The sequence below is a fragment of the Podarcis erhardii genome (assembly GCF_964252035.2).
Source record: "Podarcis erhardii genome assembly, chromosome: 1".
NCBI lineage: Eukaryota > Metazoa > Chordata > Lepidosauria > Squamata > Lacertidae > Podarcis > Podarcis erhardii.
Genome location: NC_138497.1, coordinates 6,357,598 through 6,374,619, shown reverse-complemented (window position 1 = coordinate 6,374,619; position 17,022 = coordinate 6,357,598). Strand labels below are relative to the sequence as shown.

The following is a 17,022-nucleotide window of genomic DNA, read 5'->3' as shown; positions in this document are numbered from 1 at the left end:
GCCCAACTTGCTTTTTGCCAGATTCTCAAGGGGAACAAAAAATAAAAGGCAGCTGTGAGGAGGGGCAGGAGGAGTCAGTGGCCATGAGCTTTGTCTCTAGGTATTATATTTTAAGGCTGCTGTTTCTTTAAAGGTCAACCAACCAACCTGGGTGAGGTCTACAAACACAGGGAAGAAGAAATAGTCGCATTCAGGGCAGAATTCATCATGCGAAAGGCTGGACTGGATGAATCCCAAACCGGAATTAAGATTTCCAGAAGAAATATCAACAACCTCAGATATGCAGATGACACAACCTTGATGGCAGAAAGTGAGGAGGAATTAAAGAACCTTTTAATGAAGGTGAAAGAGGAGAGCGCAAAATATGGTCTGAAGCTCAGCATCAAAAAAACGAAGATCCATTCAAACAAGAACCTAGGAACCTGCCTTAACCACCTTCCGCACCATTGCAAAGGCTCCCAGGGGCTCCCAGTCCTTTGCTAACCTGGCGGTTGTGCCTCGCTGGCTTTTGGGGTGCCCCATACCAAATCAGATGGTGACAGCAGTCACGAAATTAAAAGACGCCTGCTTCTTGGGAGAAAAGCCATGACAAACCTAGACAGCATCTTAAAAAGCAGAGACATCACCTTGCTAACAAAGGTCCGTATAGTTAAAGCTATGGTTTTCCCAGTAGTGATGTATGGAAGTGAGAGCTGGACCATAAAGAAGGCTGATCGCCGAAGAATGGATGCTTTTGAATTCTGGTGCTGGAGGAGACTCTTGAGAGTCCCGTGGACTGCAAGAAGATCAAACCTATCCATTCTGAAGGGAATCAGCCCTGAGTGCTCACTGGAAGGACAGATCCTGAAGCTGAGGCTCCAAGACTTTGGCCACCTCATGAGAAGAGAAGACTCCCTGGAAAAGACCCTGATGTTGGGAAAGATGGAGGGCACAAGGAGAAGGGGACGCCGGAGGACGAGATGGCTGGACAGTGTTCTTGAAGCTACCAGCATGAGTTTGACCAAACTGCGGGAGGCAGTGGAAGACAGGAGTGCCTGGCGTGCTCTGGTCCATGGGGTCACGAAGAGTCGGACACGACTAAACAACAACAACAACAGCAACTGTACGGGGGGTATTCCCTCTTCCATAACACCAGAACTCCTGGACACCCTGCGAAGCAGAGCCTGGGAAGATTCAGGAATGGATAAAAGCAAGTCCTTCTTCACCCTATGAAACTTGCAGTGACGGCCACCAATTTGGATGGCTTTTTAAAAGGATTAGACAAATTCACAGGCACATTCCTGCATTGGAAGACTGGCAGATAAAGATGGTAGAATATGTGGAGATGGCAAAGCTGACGGGAAGATCCGGAATAGGCGAGATGAACTGTTTCAAAAAGACTGGAGCAAATTTATATTCTATATTAAAGAAAATTGTAACATTTGAAAACGTTTGTAGGTTTGAATTGAAATGCTTTGTAACGTGAAAATAAGGAACTGATTTACATATAAAGAGGTAATTTTTATTTAAAAAAATATTATTTGAGGTAAAAAAAAGTGGTTATAGAAATGCGAGAATTTAGTAAAAGATGTTTGGAAGTCAGAAAGATGGAAGGAAGGAAGGAAGGAAGGAAGGAAGGAAGGAAGGAAGGAAGGAAGGGGAGAAGAAGAAGAAGAAGAAGAAGAAGAAGAAGAAGAAGAAGAAGAAGAGGAGGAGGAGGAGGAGGAGGAGGAGGAGGAAGAGGAAGAGGAAGAGGAAGAGGAGGAGTTTGGATTTGATATCCCACTTCATCACTACCCGAAGGAGTCTCATAGCGGCTCACATTCTCCTTTCCCTTCCTCCCCCACAACAAACACTCTGTGAGATGAGTGGGGCTGAGAGACTTCAGAGAAGTGTGACTGGCCCAAGGTCACCCAGCAGCTGCACGTGGAGGAGCGGGGAAGCGAACCCGGTTCACCAGATTACGAGTCCACTGCTCTTAACCACTGCACCACACTAGCTCTGTCTGAGCAATGCTTCATCTTATAGATTTGTGTAATGAGATGTAATTAAATATGGAAAACTCAATATGGAAACCACAGGAGGGGAGAGTTGCCCTTCTGCTCAATTCCTACTTGCAGATCTCTCACAGGAATCTGGTTGGTCACTGTGAGAACAGGATCCTGAATTAGACGGATCCAGCCAGCTCTTAGGAGTCCAACAACATCTGTAGAGTCACCGTTTCCATATCGCTCAGGAGGAGCAGGTGGTTTTCTTCACAACAGAAATGAGGAAATCTCATTTTTGCCCTTCAGGTGTTAGTTGAACTGCAACTCCCATCATCCCTGGCTGCCTATTGAGTCTGATGGGATCTGGAGTCCAAACAACATCTCTAGAGCAGTGTTTCCCAAACGTGAGTCTCCAGCTGCTTTGGGACTACAATCCCCATCATCCTTGACCACTGTTCTTGCTAGCTAGGGATGATGGGAGTTGTAGTCCAAAAACAGTTGGAGACTCAAATATGGGAAACACTGATCTTATGGGTCTCAGGTTCCCTAGCCCTGCATTTGAAAGCTTCCAGGGCCTGGTCAGAGAAATAGAAGTATCCCCAGGAACAGAAACCACCTAGTTAATTTTCCACACCCTCTTCCTGCTCACTGGAACAGATTGTTCCTTGTTGTTTTGTGTTCACATAACTGGCTGTAGCCAGACCAGCTCACGTAGCCCCCTTAAACTGCGCCTTCCAAGTAGCGTTCCCCTCGGTGTCCATTTCCACACGTGATATTGTGATAGGAATTTTATGGTCTTAGATATACAGTAATGTTCATAACCGCACGTACATAGATCAACACAGGAAGACCGACCTGAAGCCATTTTGATTCCTAAATGAGCAAATGTGATGTAGGTGTGATGTATCTGAGGGTGGTCTTAGGTTACACCCCTTCTGTGATGTAGGTATGATGTTTCTGGGGGTGGTCTTGATCTACAGGATGGGAATTTCAAGTGTCTTTATAAGGCCTTGCATGCCATTTTTCTGGGTCCCTCCTCTCTCCTGCGGCTGAGGGGAGCACCCTGTTGCAACAGATCAATAAAGGCCAAGCCTACAGGCTGCTGTTTTGCTCCAAGTAATCCTGGTTGGTGTCTTTTGTTTTTGTCCAAGGGAGCCCTCGGATTTTTCTGTTAACAACACCTAAATCCATTTATTGTGGTGCCGCTGCTTCGCATCTCTCAGAAAGCCCTTTCCATTTGCCAAGTGCTTGTCAAGCTTTATTGTTTGTCCTCACAACAACCCTGTGAGGTAGGTCACTAAAATCCCCGCCGCAGAGGTGGGGAAACGGGCAGAAGTGACACGTCCCGAGGCCCTGAGGCGGTTCCATGACGGTGATGGGTCTCGGACCTTGGACCTGCCCCCCCCCATGCTGCCCCCTTCCTTCCTCCACTGCAGTAGGCATTGCATAATTCAAATGTAAAGTCTACACTAGCTGGGATATACATTTGCCATGAACTTTCTTTTTTCTTTTCTTTTGCCTTTCCACATTAAAAATATTCAGAGGCATCCCATTCCAGAACCAGGGGATATCAGTGGGCATTAGTGATTTCCTAGATCAGGGTTTCTCAAACTTGGGAAACTCCAGCTGTTTTTGGACTACAAATCCCATCACCCCTAGCTAGCAGGACCAGTGATCAGGGATGATGGGAACTGTAGTCCAAAACCAGCTGGAGAAACTGTCGCTCAATGACAGAGCATCTCCTTTGGCAGGTCAGTGTGGACAACACTAGGCCAATGATCTGGTTCAGGAGAAGGCAGCTTCCATTCCAGTTTAAACCAGCCCTTCCCTCAGAACCTTGAGGACTAGACTCTTACTATTAATTTTAAAGGAAGTGCCGTAGCTCAGCAGTAGCGCTTCTGATTTGTGTGCACCAAGGTCCCAGGTAGGGATAGGGAAACCCCAAAGAGCCTCTGCCAGTCTGTGTGGGCATTATAGAGCTGGATGGGCCATCCTGGTCATTTCGCACCATAGGGCGCACCGGACCATAGGGTGCACCTAGTTTTTAGGGGGGGAAATAAAGAAAAAAAATTATTACCCCCCCCCCAGCCCCCAGAACAGGTCCAGGAGCGGCGGCCAGATTGCCGCAACCTCGCCACCGCTCCCGGAGCTTGCGGGGATGGGGATGGGGGAAGCCTGAGCGTCCCACGAACCCAGCCCCCAGAACAGGCTGCTATCCGCAAGCCTTCGGAGCCAGGCGGATAGCTGCCTGAAGCCTGGAGAGCGAGAGGGGCTGGTGCGCATCGACCCTTCTCGCTCTCCAGGCTTCAGCGAAAGCCTGCATTCGCTCCATAGGACGCACACACATTTCCCCTTCATTTTTTGGAGGGGGGAAAGTGTGTCCTATACAGCGAAAAATATGGTAGCTTTCTAAGCCCTTCCTGTGCCAGCCTGCCGATTCTGCTCTAACCACCTTCAGCTAAATGACCCCGGTTAACAGGTGATGGGAAAGACCTCTCTCCTTCTACCTGAGACCCTGAAGAGCAGCTGCCAGTTGAGGAAGACAAGAGCTCCCCAACCTAGTAGCCTCTCCTCCAGCTGTGCTGACTGGGGCTAATGGGAGTTGTAGTCCCAAACAGTCGGAAGGGAGTACCAGGCTGGGATGGACAATGCTGAGCTGTGTGGGGTAAACAACCTGGTCCTAAGCTTTCTATCAGCAGAGGTTGGTCCATTAGGGCAAACTGGGCAATGCCCCGCTTACCTTGGCCTGCGAAGATGTTGGGGGACTACAATTCCTCAGCTAAGCCGGCTGGGAGCGATGGGAGTTGTAGTCCAACAGCACCCACCAATCCAGTCTGATGCACGGCTGTCACACCCCTGCAAAGCAGCCACTTGGCTTCACCCTGGCCTCGCCATCTGCCATCTTGGCTGGGAATCTGCTCTCGGCATATGTAGTCCACCTCCCTTGCACCTTTTTTCAGCGCAGCTCTACGAATTACTCACAATGGACTAGAAGCCTGACAGCCAGCTCCGATCCACTTCAGTCTTGCTTTTGAAACCGCTTCCCCTCTGCTACGTTATGGCTTCCTGGGGCCTTGTTTGGGCTCACGCTCATTCAGCTGACACTGCTTCTCTCCAGAAAGCAACCCAGAACATACGTTCCCCTTTCTCTACCACCCCAAAAGCCGCTTGCTGACTGCTGCTTCTCAGGTGGTTGGGGGCCCTGGGTGACCTTTCACAAGGCTGAAGGCATCAGCCGTTTGCAGGTGTCCTCCTCCAGTCCACTTCGATGGAGCCGTAAAGGAGGACCCATGAAATAACAGGACAGAGATGAGCATAGTCTTGGTAATGTTCCAAGTGATGGCGAACACATGTGGGGTGTATTTACACCAGGCAAAGTGCTGTGGATTTAAGTTCCAGGTGTAGGAAAAGACCTGATACTATTTCTGCAGAAGGGTACCTGTCTCCAGCATCTTAGAGCTGCGTGGTCAGCATAAAAGGAGAGCTTTTTATCCACTGAGAAGACATCTTCTCACCCTCTGTGCTGACCGGAGACAAGCAAAGGGAAAGGATGTGAGTTGGCCACGGAGGATGGGCTCCTGGGGGTCAATCTGGAGAAGGACCAAGAAAGAATGATTCTGCATGCTGCAAAACTAAGCATTTAGGAGCACTGAAAACGTAAGGTGCTCCAGCTTAAGAAAAACAACACTGCATGCTTGGAAGTTCTGCTACGTGGAACGGAACTTCACGGAAAATGCAACGTCAGTCTCTCCAATGGAAGATATTATTGGAGCCGCCCAAAATATTTACGTGCACAGAAAATAGCAGATCTGGCTGAAAGGCAACACAACGGAGATCTGCATTGATCGCTGCAATGCAACTCTATTTATTCTTATTCTTGTATCATTATAATATTATTGTATATTCTTAGAAGGTTGCATAATCTCAGAAGAGGTGAGTGGCTGCGACTATCACAAAGGGAACTCTGCGCTTCCGAATTTGACGCTACACGACTGCAGGTGACGGGCCGCAGAAGCCTTTGGGCAGCAGTTCCCAAGCCAACGGGCGGCATACTGGTAACGAGTTGGGCTGTCTTGCCAGAAGCATCCGCCACAGGGGAAGGGGGGGTGTCCCATGACAGCATTGATCCCAGCACCGTCATCATCAGGGTTGTGACCTCAGGGCCAAGCGAGACGTGGTGTTTGTCGTGCACTTTGACACCACGGTGCTGTCATGGTTAAAGAAAACTCAGCAGCTGGCAAGGGGAGGGCCTTGATGCACTGGGAGCATGTGGGGGGGCACAAAGGGACCCCACACACCATGGTTCCAAAAAGAATCAGAACCCCATGCACTTGCTATTCACAACGGGAGGAAAATCCCAGCGCTATCTCTCTAAGAAAAGGGGCACCGGAACTCACCGTGAATGTCTCTTGTTCTCTTATAATGGCAATGGCGACACGGGAGAGGTGCTGGAACTGAGCTCCGGCAAGTTCCAGCTGGGAAAAAAGCCCTGGAAAAACCCCACGTAGCAATGGGTTGTCTGTGTTTTAAATAAGCTGCTCTGCAATGTAGGCTGGCATGCTTAGAAGGCTAAACCTCACCATAAGTTGGAAGCACAAGAGGTCAGTAGGAGTTCAAAAAGCGGAGGGGATGCTTGACCCTTCCCCTTCCTCCTGTTTGTCCACTCAAAATCATCATTACACACACCCCTGCTGTTTTTCCCTTGTCAAGGAAAAAGATGCAGGGGCCCTGTATCTTTTCATCCACGGGTGAAAAAGCAGCTAGAGGGAGGGAAGGGGGGGAAAACAATGGAAAGGAAATGGGTTAAGCATTTTCCCCTGCCATTCTCTGCTCCCAGTTTGCCAGATTTGGGGAAGGAGCGGAGCTCGGCAGCAGAAAATCTGCTTTGTATGCAGCAAGTCCCAGGTTCAAGACCTGCTGCCAGCCAGTGGAGGCAGCATTGATCAGTCCTTTGTTCAGATCCACGAGGACTAGGACCTTATTGTTATTTTTTAAGGGATCTGTGGGCGAGAACCTGCTTTGCCTGCAATAGATCTCAGAACACAAGTTCTGGGATGGGGAAAGCCGGCCCATCTGAAACCCTGGAGAGCTGTTTTCCTTTCTCCTAACTGCAGCCTCCGAAACTGCTTTGCAGTTTACAAAAGTGGGGGGCCCTCCGTGTGTCTCCCACATAAATGTCTAGTATGGGCCTTCAGTGTATCTTAATCTACATATCACTCTGTCGTACTCTACCTAGTTCCTACCTGGACAGTGGGGTGGGGATCTGCTTTGGGGCGGCACTTCATCAATTAAACAGAGCTGCTAACTTTGGAAACTGCGAACTCCAGCTCAGGTAACGCAACGTATTCAGAAGTCGCTCCACAGCGAGAGAAAGAGAGAGAGAGAGAGAGGAGTTATCTGGGTTGAAGCTTGCCCTCTCCAGGGACTCACACCAGAAGGACGGCAGCACAACTGCCAGCAGATGGAATAAAAATCAAACACCCAACAAACGCCCTTTGTCTTTTGGGTCCACGCCTTTGCCCGCTGCGCATTCAGAACGGCGTGCTGTGCGTGGAAAATGAATGTGCGTGACCGTACAGAGATACATATATTTTAAAAATAACAATATTTGTGTGTTACACTGGGGCTGCAGCATGCTGTTATCGGTGTGTGTGTGTGTGTTTTCCTCTTATAGGGGCAGGTTGTGTAAAAGCACCGCTGCCCCGTGAGCGAGAGGAAGGTGGCCAGCCTCTGTGGTGGCGCAGCAGAAACGCTTGCGCACCTCCCTTGGCGACAAGAAAGAAGGGAAATGGGGGGGGGGGAATAAAAGTCCCAGAAGGGCAGGAAACGAGGCGCCGCAGCCTGGTTCAGAATTCATCTTCAGAGCTGTCCGCTAGAAGCATCACTCGGTCTTGCATGCTGTTGAATTCTCTCTGCTGTGGTGGGGGAGAGAGAGAGGGGGGGGCAGGGGAAGACATAAGCGCCAAGGAATGAAACTTTCTTTCGTTTGCTTGTTCCCCCCCCCCCTCCTCCAAACTCCTTGCCTGGCACGTTGGAACCTTTAAAAGGGGTGGGTAGGTCAGAAATAGGGACGCAGGTGGCGCTGTGGGTTAAACCACAGAGCCTAGGACTTGCCGATCAGAAGGTCGGCGGTTTGAATCCCTGCAATGGGGTGAGCTCCCCTTGCTCAGTCCCAGCTCCTGCCAACCTAGCAGTTCAAAAGCACGTCAAAGTGCAAGGAGATAAATAGGAGATAAATAGCGTTTCCATGCACTGCTCTGGTTCACCAGAAGCAGCTTAGTCATGCTGGCCACATGACCCAGAGGCTGTACACTGGCTCCCTTGGCCAATAAAGCGAGATGAGCGCCGCAACCCCAGAGTCGGCCACAACTGGACCTAATGGTCAGGGGTCCCTTTACCTTTTTTAGGTCAGAAACAGTTTCCGAGCACAATTCAAAGTGTTGGTGCTGATTTAAAGCCCTAAACAGCCTCGGTCCTGTATACCTGAAGGAGCGTCTCCACCTCCATCGTTCAGCCCAGACACTGAGGTCCAGCTCTGAGGGCCTTCTGGTGGTTCCCTCATTGCGAGAAGTGAGGTTACAGGGAACCAGACAGGGGGCCTTCTTGGTAGTGGCGCCCGCCCTGTGGAACACCCTCCCACCAGATGTCAAGGAAATAAGCAGCTATCTTATCTTTAAAAGACATCTGAAGGCAGCCCTGTTTAGGGAAGTTTTTAGTATTTAATGCTGTATTGTTTTAACACTCGATTGGGAGCTGCCCAGAGTGGCTGGGGAAACTCAGCCAGATGGGCGGGGTATAAAGAATAAATTGTTATTGTTATTGTCATTAGGATCGGACAGGACTGCTAGGGAGCCAAAGAAGATGGACTTTGGTTCTTCGGGGAGATCTGTGATGAAACCTGAAGCAGAAGTCCCAGCTTGGCCCCGTGTCCTCGGTGCCACGCAGCATGGCCCTGGCACAGAAATTACAAAGGCTGAGCAGCCGGAGGGTGGGGCGTTGGGAGCCTACCTTTCGCTTATGCCTCTTGAAGCCATTCCTTCGCCGGCGGTTCATGATCTTTATGCTGTAGAGAGCGCCCAAAATGAAAAGGGCCCCCGCAATGCCAACCCCGACGGGCACCAACATCCCAGACATGTAACCAGCCTGCAGAAGAGGGTAGGGAAAAGAGGCCGCCACTTCAGTGTTATAGGAATTCTAAGGTCTTATATATAAAAAATAAATGTTCACAAATGTACAAGGCAAACACAGACATAAGTATATAAACCACGTGTCTGAAATAGTACAGGAGAGCAATTCTGAAGCCGTTTTGACTCTCCCAAATTGACCTCAAATATTTCTCTGCAAGAAGCAAGGAAATGGGAAAAGCTTTCCAATTGTCTTTGGACTGTAGGGGCTTACACCTCCCTGTAAATACAGTCTGGCAAGTATCTATTAAGCCAGGGGCCAGCAATTTTTTTTAGGGGGGGCCGGTTCACCGCACCTCAGACCTTGTTGCGGATTGGACTGCATGCGCAGGAGCACACATGCACCGGAGGGGGCTTCTCTCTCCCCCCTCTCTCCCCCAGCCCCTCACCTCACCTCCCTTTCCTACCTCCTCCACTGCTCTGCCTGCAGTTGGGAACCAGAGCTGGTGGCAACACCTCTCCTTTCCAGGCCAGCTTTCCTGGGTGCCGGGCGCAGGGCCAGCAGGTGCACCCGTCACGATGCCCACAGGGCGGCCATGGACGGAGAGGCTGGGGGGGCAAGCGTGCAGCGAGGCTTCGGATTGGCTGGCTGCCAGTCCCAATCCAAGCCCAGCTGCCTTCCTCTGTAGGGCAGGGAGAAGCCAGGAGGAGGGAGGGGTGTCACCGTGGTGTGGGGGGGTGGAAATGGCGCCCCCGAAAAAAATTGCAAAAAAAAAATGGCGCAGCCTGAACGATCACAACGACCCAAGCGGCGATTCCAGGACTGTCCGTGGGCCGGATCCAGAGGGCAATTGGGCCTGATCCGGCCCGCAGACCTTAGTTTGCCGACCCCTGTGTTAAGCTGAGTACACTATTAATATGCGTAAGAGATTCAGGAACTAAGTCTTTACCATTTCAAATGAATGGCCAGGCTACCCAGAAAAGGCAATCAGATAATAAGGCATTATCAGGTATCCTGGCAGACAGGAGAGAAGCGACACACTCAAATTTCTGCTGAGGACCACTTCTTTATGTGATGTATGTATGATGTTTTGGGGGGTGGTCTTGAGCTACAGGGGAGACAGTTTCAAATGTCTATATAAAAGCTTGGACACCATTGTTCTAGGTTCCTCTCCTCCCTCCCTGCGTGGGGGGAATGGGGACCCTGCTGCAACAGTTTAATAAAAATCAGGCTTACTGATCTAGTCCAAAACCCTGTTCTCAGAGTGGCCAACCAGACAGATGCTCCTGGGAAGGCCTAAAACAGAATGTGAGCTCAATAGCACACACTCCTGCTGCTATTTCCAGCAACCACTATTCAGAGGTACTGCTGCCTCTGAAAGTGATGAATAGGATCGTGGATATTCAAGCAAGAATGGATAACAAAAATGGCAAATCCAAGAAGGGATGTCAGCACATGGGAACGCTACTCAGACTAGGTAGCTGTTTTGGTGGTGGTGTAGTCCACTACAGGAGTAGTCAGGAGATGAGTAACACGCCAAGAAGATGGGAAATGAGGAACAACCAAGATAGGAGATCTTAGCACAATGTTGAAACCCTCCCATAAATACCCCACAATCAATCCCGGCTCAAACACAACAGATGGCGTGTTGCCAAAATGAAGTGCAAACCAGCCCTTGGCCTGGGTATGGGGAAACTGTGGTCCTCCAGGTGTTGATGGACTCCAAATCCCAGAATTCCCGGCTGTTGGCAGTGGCTGATGGGACTTGGGGCCTTAGCAGCAGTAGAAGGACCACAAACGTTCTCCATTTTGGCTAGCGGTGATCAGCATGGGTGTCTTTCAGATTACTCCGATCAGTTGTGATCAGCGTGGGGAGAAGCTAACTTGAGGACCAGCACGGTCAAAATTCTCTGGTTCGCAGAGAGGAGGATCATACCAGAGACTCTCAGCAAGAGCTGCTATGGAAGCATGGTTCTGAGCTGCGTGTGTTGAGAAGCAGGAAGGAGACCGAAAATGGTCCAATTCAGATGCAACAGGATGGAGGTCAACAAGCTTAGGAGGTCCAGTGACCAGCTGAGCGTTCAGCGCTTCCAACTTTCTGCAAACAGCAGAAGGTCATCACCGCCATCCTTCACACCTATGCCATGATCTGCTCTCCAAGAAAAAAGCACACCAAGAATTCAGGCCAATGTAAGTTTCAATAGCTGATGAAGGTGAATACATTGAAACAGGGCCCTGTCCTGGTTTCAGATCCATAACTGACTTCTGACTTCTGCTCAATGATTGAAACTAAGACCTCCACGTCAAATCTTACTTTGGACTAACATGAACTTATCTCTACTCATAAACTCTTATCTCTAATTCTGTAATGAATTATGATGTTGTTGTTGTTTTCTCATTTAGTCGTGTCCGACTCTTCGTGACCCCCTGGACCAGAGCACGCCAGGCACTCCTGTCTTCCACTGCCTCCCGCAGTTTGGTCAAACTCATGCTGGTAGCTTCGAGAACACTGTCCAACCATCTCGTCCTCTGTCGTCCCTTTCTCCTTGTGCCCTCCATCTTTCCCAACATCAGGGTCTTTTCCAGGGAGTCTTCTCTTCTCATGAGGTGGCCAAAGTCTTGGAGCCTCAGCTTCAGGATCTGTCCTTCCAGTGAGCACTCAGGGCTGATTTCCTTAAGAATGGATACGTTTGATCTTCTTGCAGTCCATGGGACTCTCAAGAGTCTCCTCCAGCACCAGAATTCAAAAGCATCCATTCTTCGGCGATCAGCCTTCTTTATAATCCAGCTCTCACTTCCATACATCACTACTGGAGAAACTATAGCTTTAACTATATGCACCTTTGTCGGCAAGGTGATGTCTCTGCCTTTTAAAATGCTGTCTTAGAGAGCCAGTGTGGTGTAGTGGTTAGGAGCGGTAGTCTCGTAATCTGGAGAACTGGGTTCGAGTCTCCGCTCCTCCACATGCAGCTGCTGGGTGACCTTGGGCCAGTCACACTTCTCCGAAGTCTCTCAGCCCCACTCACCTCACAGAGTGTTTGTTGTGGGGGAGGAAGGGAAAGGAGAATGTTAGCCGCTTTGAGACTCCTTAAAGGGAGTGAAAGGCAGGATATCAAATCCAAACTCTTCTTCTTCTCTTCTTCTGTCTAGGTTTGTCATTGCTTTTCTCTCAAGAAGCAGGCATCTTTAAATTTCATGACTGCTGTCACCATCTGCAGTGATCATGGAGCCCAAGAAAGTAAAATCTGTCACTGCCTCCATTTCTTCCCCTTCTGTTTGCCAGGAGTTTGTAATCTCTGTTAGAGTTTGTAATCCTTGTCAGAATACATAGTTTTGAATGGATTAGTTTTTGACAATTGACTATTGATTTGCAAGTAGGGACTAACTACTCCCACTATTGAAACTTACATTGGCCTGAGTTCTTGGTGTGGTTTTTTCATGATCTGTTCTCCAGCTGCCCACCCAGAAGGACCCCCTGAACCAGAAACCACAAATTTCACCCTTTGGGAGCCCTGGTTTCTGAAAGCAAAAGACAGCACCTGCCTTCAAACGCAAAGCGAGACAAAGGTAGATCTCCCTACCTTATCTTTCAGCTTTTCCATCCAGCTTCTCACTAGAAAACCAACGACATAAACGTTAATGGCAGTCATAAACCTTAGAACAGCACTGTAGCAGCAGCAGGGCGTGAGATCGAAAAACAACTTTGTTAAAAGTTACTGCAGTTTGCCTGGCGGGGATAACATATATCTAGATTCTAGGAATGCAGGGAGAGGAGGTCAAGGGGTCCCCTGCCCTCACTGCCAAGCCCCCCTGCAGCCATGCTCCCTGCACATCATAGGCATGCACGCAGAGTTCCTTCTTGCATTAATTTATTCCATGAAAGTTTCTTCTCTACAGTCATACCTCATGTTACGTTTGCTTCAGGTTACATTCTTTTAGGCTGCGTCCTGCGGCGACCCGGAAGTACCGGAAAGGGTTACTTCCAGGTTTCGCCACTCACGCATGAGCAGAAGCGCAAAATGACATCATGCGCAGAAGCGCCGAATCGCAACCCGCGTATGAACAGACAAGCTGCTGTGAGTTGTGCTATTTTCATGTTGCAAACGGGCCTCTGGAACGGATCCCGTTCGCAACCAGAGGTACCACTGCAATAATAATATATTTATACCAATTATAATATATTTATAATGTGTCCTGGGTGCAGAAACCCCAGAGCCAGGGGGCGAGGCTAGACCACGAAGACCCAAGACACCTTCATGTGTCTGTGGGAGGGGATCTTTACCCTTGTGGGGCAGCTGCATGGAACCATAGAACTATAGAATCATTGGAAGGGACCCCAAGGGTCATCTAGTCCAACCTGCTGCAATGCAGGACCACTCAGCTGCCCTGTACGGGGATCATGTTGAATGGTTTCTTTAAATGTAAAGGTCAATCATTGTTCCACCCGATGTGTATGTCTTTAAGGGGCCAGAGCAAGGGCCAGAGCAAAATAACGAGACCCAGCTTTTACAGCTGTGAAACATAGCAGGTGCTGCTGAGTTGTATTGATTAAGCTGTGTCAGCAATTGGGTGTAGTATATAAGGAGCAGCACCTAGCTCTCCCATCCCCCTGGAGGATGGGTTGGTGGTTGGGTCTGGTTTGTTGTTGATGTATTTAGTGTAAATGGAGTTTTTGTTTTTGTTATTAAAGCCTTGTTTAAGTTATTTTTGAGTCCCTTTTTAATGCATGGTCTCCCCAGCAAGCTCTCTCCAGCGCTACTATACTGCAAATAGCCAACAGATCAAACCTGCAATTTTTGCATTATCAGCACCATGCTCCAACCCAGGGGTCGGCAAAAAAAAATCAGCCGCGGGCCAGTCCACTGCCCCTCAGACCGTGTGGTGGACCAGAGAAACAGTACGGGGGGGGGGAGCTGGAAGAAGAGGCGAGGGGGGACGAGTAGTCCTCCTCCCCACCCCACCCTCCCTCCAGCTGTTTTCAGACTACAGTTCCCATCAGCCCTCAGCCAGCACATATAGTCACAAATGCTCCAAGGGTTTTCAAGTGATAGGTAAAGGTAAAGGGATCCCTGACCATTAGGTCCAGTCGTGACTGACTCTGGGGTTGCGGCACTCATCTCGCTTTATTGGCCGAGGGAGCCGGCATAACAGCTTCCGGGTCATGTGGCCAGCATGACTAAGCCGCTTCTGGCGAACCACAGCAGCGCATGGAAACGCTGTTTACCTTCCCGCTGGAGCGGTTCCTATTTATCTACTTGTACTTTGACGTGCTTTCGAACTGCTAGGTTGACAGGAGCAGGGACCGAGCAACGGGAGCTTGTCCCGTCACGGGGATTCGAACCGCCGACCTTCTGATCAGCAAGCCCTAGGCTCTGTGGTTTAACCCACAGTGCCACCCGTGTCCCTTTTCTAGTGGTACCTATGTCCAAACCTGTGCCGGGCGCTGCAAAACACACAGGGCGTTTTTTTGCTGCAAAATGACTGCAAAGGTTTGGCCCAGGTTTGTAGGGGACTCCCAATTTCGGGAGTTGTACTTAATGTAGCTCTAAGGGTTGGCGAAGGCCGGTGCAAAAGGGAGAAAACCATTTTCTCTCCCAAGCAGCAACAGATGTGGGGGGCTTTGAACCACAATTTGTCTCACCTGCCAGCTTAGCACCGTCTTTCCTGGTGGCACTTACAAACCATCTGTGCTACTTTCCAAGCGATCAAAGCGACGGAACGGAGGGAGTTCCTTTCGCTAAGCCTACATGGAAGATAAAGCGAGGCTCCCCTTAGGAACTCACGCTGTGATCGCATAAATGAAGCGCTGTCCTTTCCGGGGAAGAATCAATGGCTTTCTATCCGGCAAGAGGCTTTGATCAAGGGGCAGATGTTGATATCAGAGATGATTCACACACACACACACACACACACACCTAAACACATATACAAAGGGCGCTACTATGAAGTTTATTTGACTGATGTGGGCATGAAAAGCATCTCCCCTGACGTCAGGTGACATTACAGGTAAAGGTGAAGGTAAAGGACCCCTGGACAGTTAAAGGTAAAGGGACCCATGACCATTAGGTCCAGTCGTGGCCGACTCTGGGGTTGCGGCACACATCTCGCTTTACTGGCCGAGGGAGCCGGCGTACAGCTTCCGGGTCATGTGGCCAGCATGACTAAGCCGCTTCTGGCGAACCAGAACAGCGCACGGAAACGCTGTTTACCTTCCCGCCGGAGCGGTACCTATTTATCTGCTTGCACATTGGCGTGCTTTCGAACTGCTAGGTGGGCAGGAGCAGGGACTGAACAACGGGAGCTCACCATGTCGTGGGGATTTGAACTGCTGACTTTCTGATCAGCAAGTCCTAGGCTCTGTGGTTTAACCCACAGCGCCACTCACGTCCCATGTTAAGTCCAGTCAAAAGCAACTATGGGGTTGCTGCACTCATCTCACTTTCCGGGTCTGACTCAACGGGACATTGTGACAGAAACCAGAGTGCACGGAAACACCATTCACCTTCCCGCCACAGCAGTACCTATTTATCTACTTGCACTGGTGTGCTTTCGAACTGCCAGGTTGGCAGGGGCTGGGGCAGAGCAATGGGAGCTCACCCCATCACGGGGATTTGAACCACCGACCTTCTGATCAGCAAGCCCAAGAGGCTCAGTCGGCCTTGGCATTATATATACCTTGGCTACTGAAACTTTACACACAAACCCCACTGCTGACACAGTGATGTTTGACGTTGCTGGAAGCTGCCCAGAGTGGCTGGGGGCAACCCAATCAGATGAGCGGCATCAACTCAACTAGTTGGAAGGGACCCTGAGGATCATCTTTAATGTCCTAAACGGCCTCAGCCCAGTATCCCTGAAGGAGCGTTAAAAGCTTCCCTAAACAGGGCTGCCTTCGGATGTCTTCTAAAAGTCTGGTAATTGTTGTTCTCTTTGACATCTGGTGGGAGGGCGTTCCACAGGGCAGGTGCCACCACCAAGAAGGCCCTCTGCCTGGTTCCCTGTAACTTGGCTTATCGCAGTGAGGGAACAGCCAGAAGGCCCTCAGAGCTGGACCTCAGTGTCCGGGCAGAACGATGGGAGTGGAGACGCTCCTTCAGGTATACTGGGCCTTTCGAGGCCATTTAGGGCTTTCAAGGTCAGCACCAACACTTTGAATTGTGCTCGGAAACATACTGGGAGCCAGTGTAGGTCTTTCAAGACCTGTGTTATGTGGTTTTGGCGGCCACTCCCAGTCACCAGTCTGGCTGCCGCATTCTCGTTCAGTTGTAGTTTCCGGGTCACCTTCAAAGGTAGCCCCACGTAGAGCGCATTGCAGTAGTCCAAGCGGGAGATAACCAGAGCATGCAACACTCTGGCGAGACAGTCCACGGGCAGATAGGGTCTCAGCCTGCATACCAGATGGAGCTGGTAAACAGCTGCCCTGGACACAGGACTAACACAACACAGTCTCATTCTGACAACGGAGGTTAAACACCCTCCTCTAACTCAGACTCATTTTCTTGCTTTCGGTCTCCTTGTCTGCTAAAACGAAAATTGGCAGGGACTTGCCTTGCCAAGTCGAAATAAAAGATCTGGGTACTTTGGGCAGGGAATAGATTTTCTATATTTCTAAGCATGAGAAAGTAAAGAAAATGAAATATGAAGCTATCCTCCCAACTCCAGAGATTGCACAGGTCAAAATCTAATAATTTGTTGAATTGTGTACACGGAATATTAATAGGATTTTTTTTCAATGAAGACAGGTGTCTATAATTATATGTGTAGCTATAGGAACAAGTTTTGTCTTTTTCAACTGGAAGTCCTTCTTCACCACATAATTTTTCTTGTGTAACTTAATTAATTGCCAATAATGCTTTCTCTTTTTTTGGAAAAAAAAATCAAATGAAAGAACAGAAGGCAGGCTACAAAATATTTGCAATTCCTATAAACA

The 17,022-nt window shown here is 49.5% G+C and overlaps 1 protein-coding gene across 4 annotated transcripts in view; it reads right to left on the bottom strand.

The window, feature by feature from the left end:
* Positions 1-5,808: 5,808 nt before the first annotated feature.
* ARMH4 (armadillo like helical domain containing 4) overlaps positions 5,809-17,022 on the bottom strand; it is a 60,429-nt gene continuing 49,215 nt past the window's right edge. For all 4 annotated transcript variants that reach the window (XM_081860634.1, XM_081860635.1, XM_081860633.1 and 1 more), the window contains 3 exons: positions 12,674-12,705; positions 8,976-9,110; positions 5,809-7,882 (listed from right to left, as the gene is read on the bottom strand). In XM_081860634.1, the coding sequence (XP_081716760.1) occupies positions 7,814-7,882; positions 8,976-9,110; positions 12,674-12,705 (236 nt within the window). In that variant the 3' untranslated portion in view covers positions 5,809-7,813. The remainder of the gene's footprint in view (positions 7,883-8,975; positions 9,111-12,673; positions 12,706-17,022) is intronic.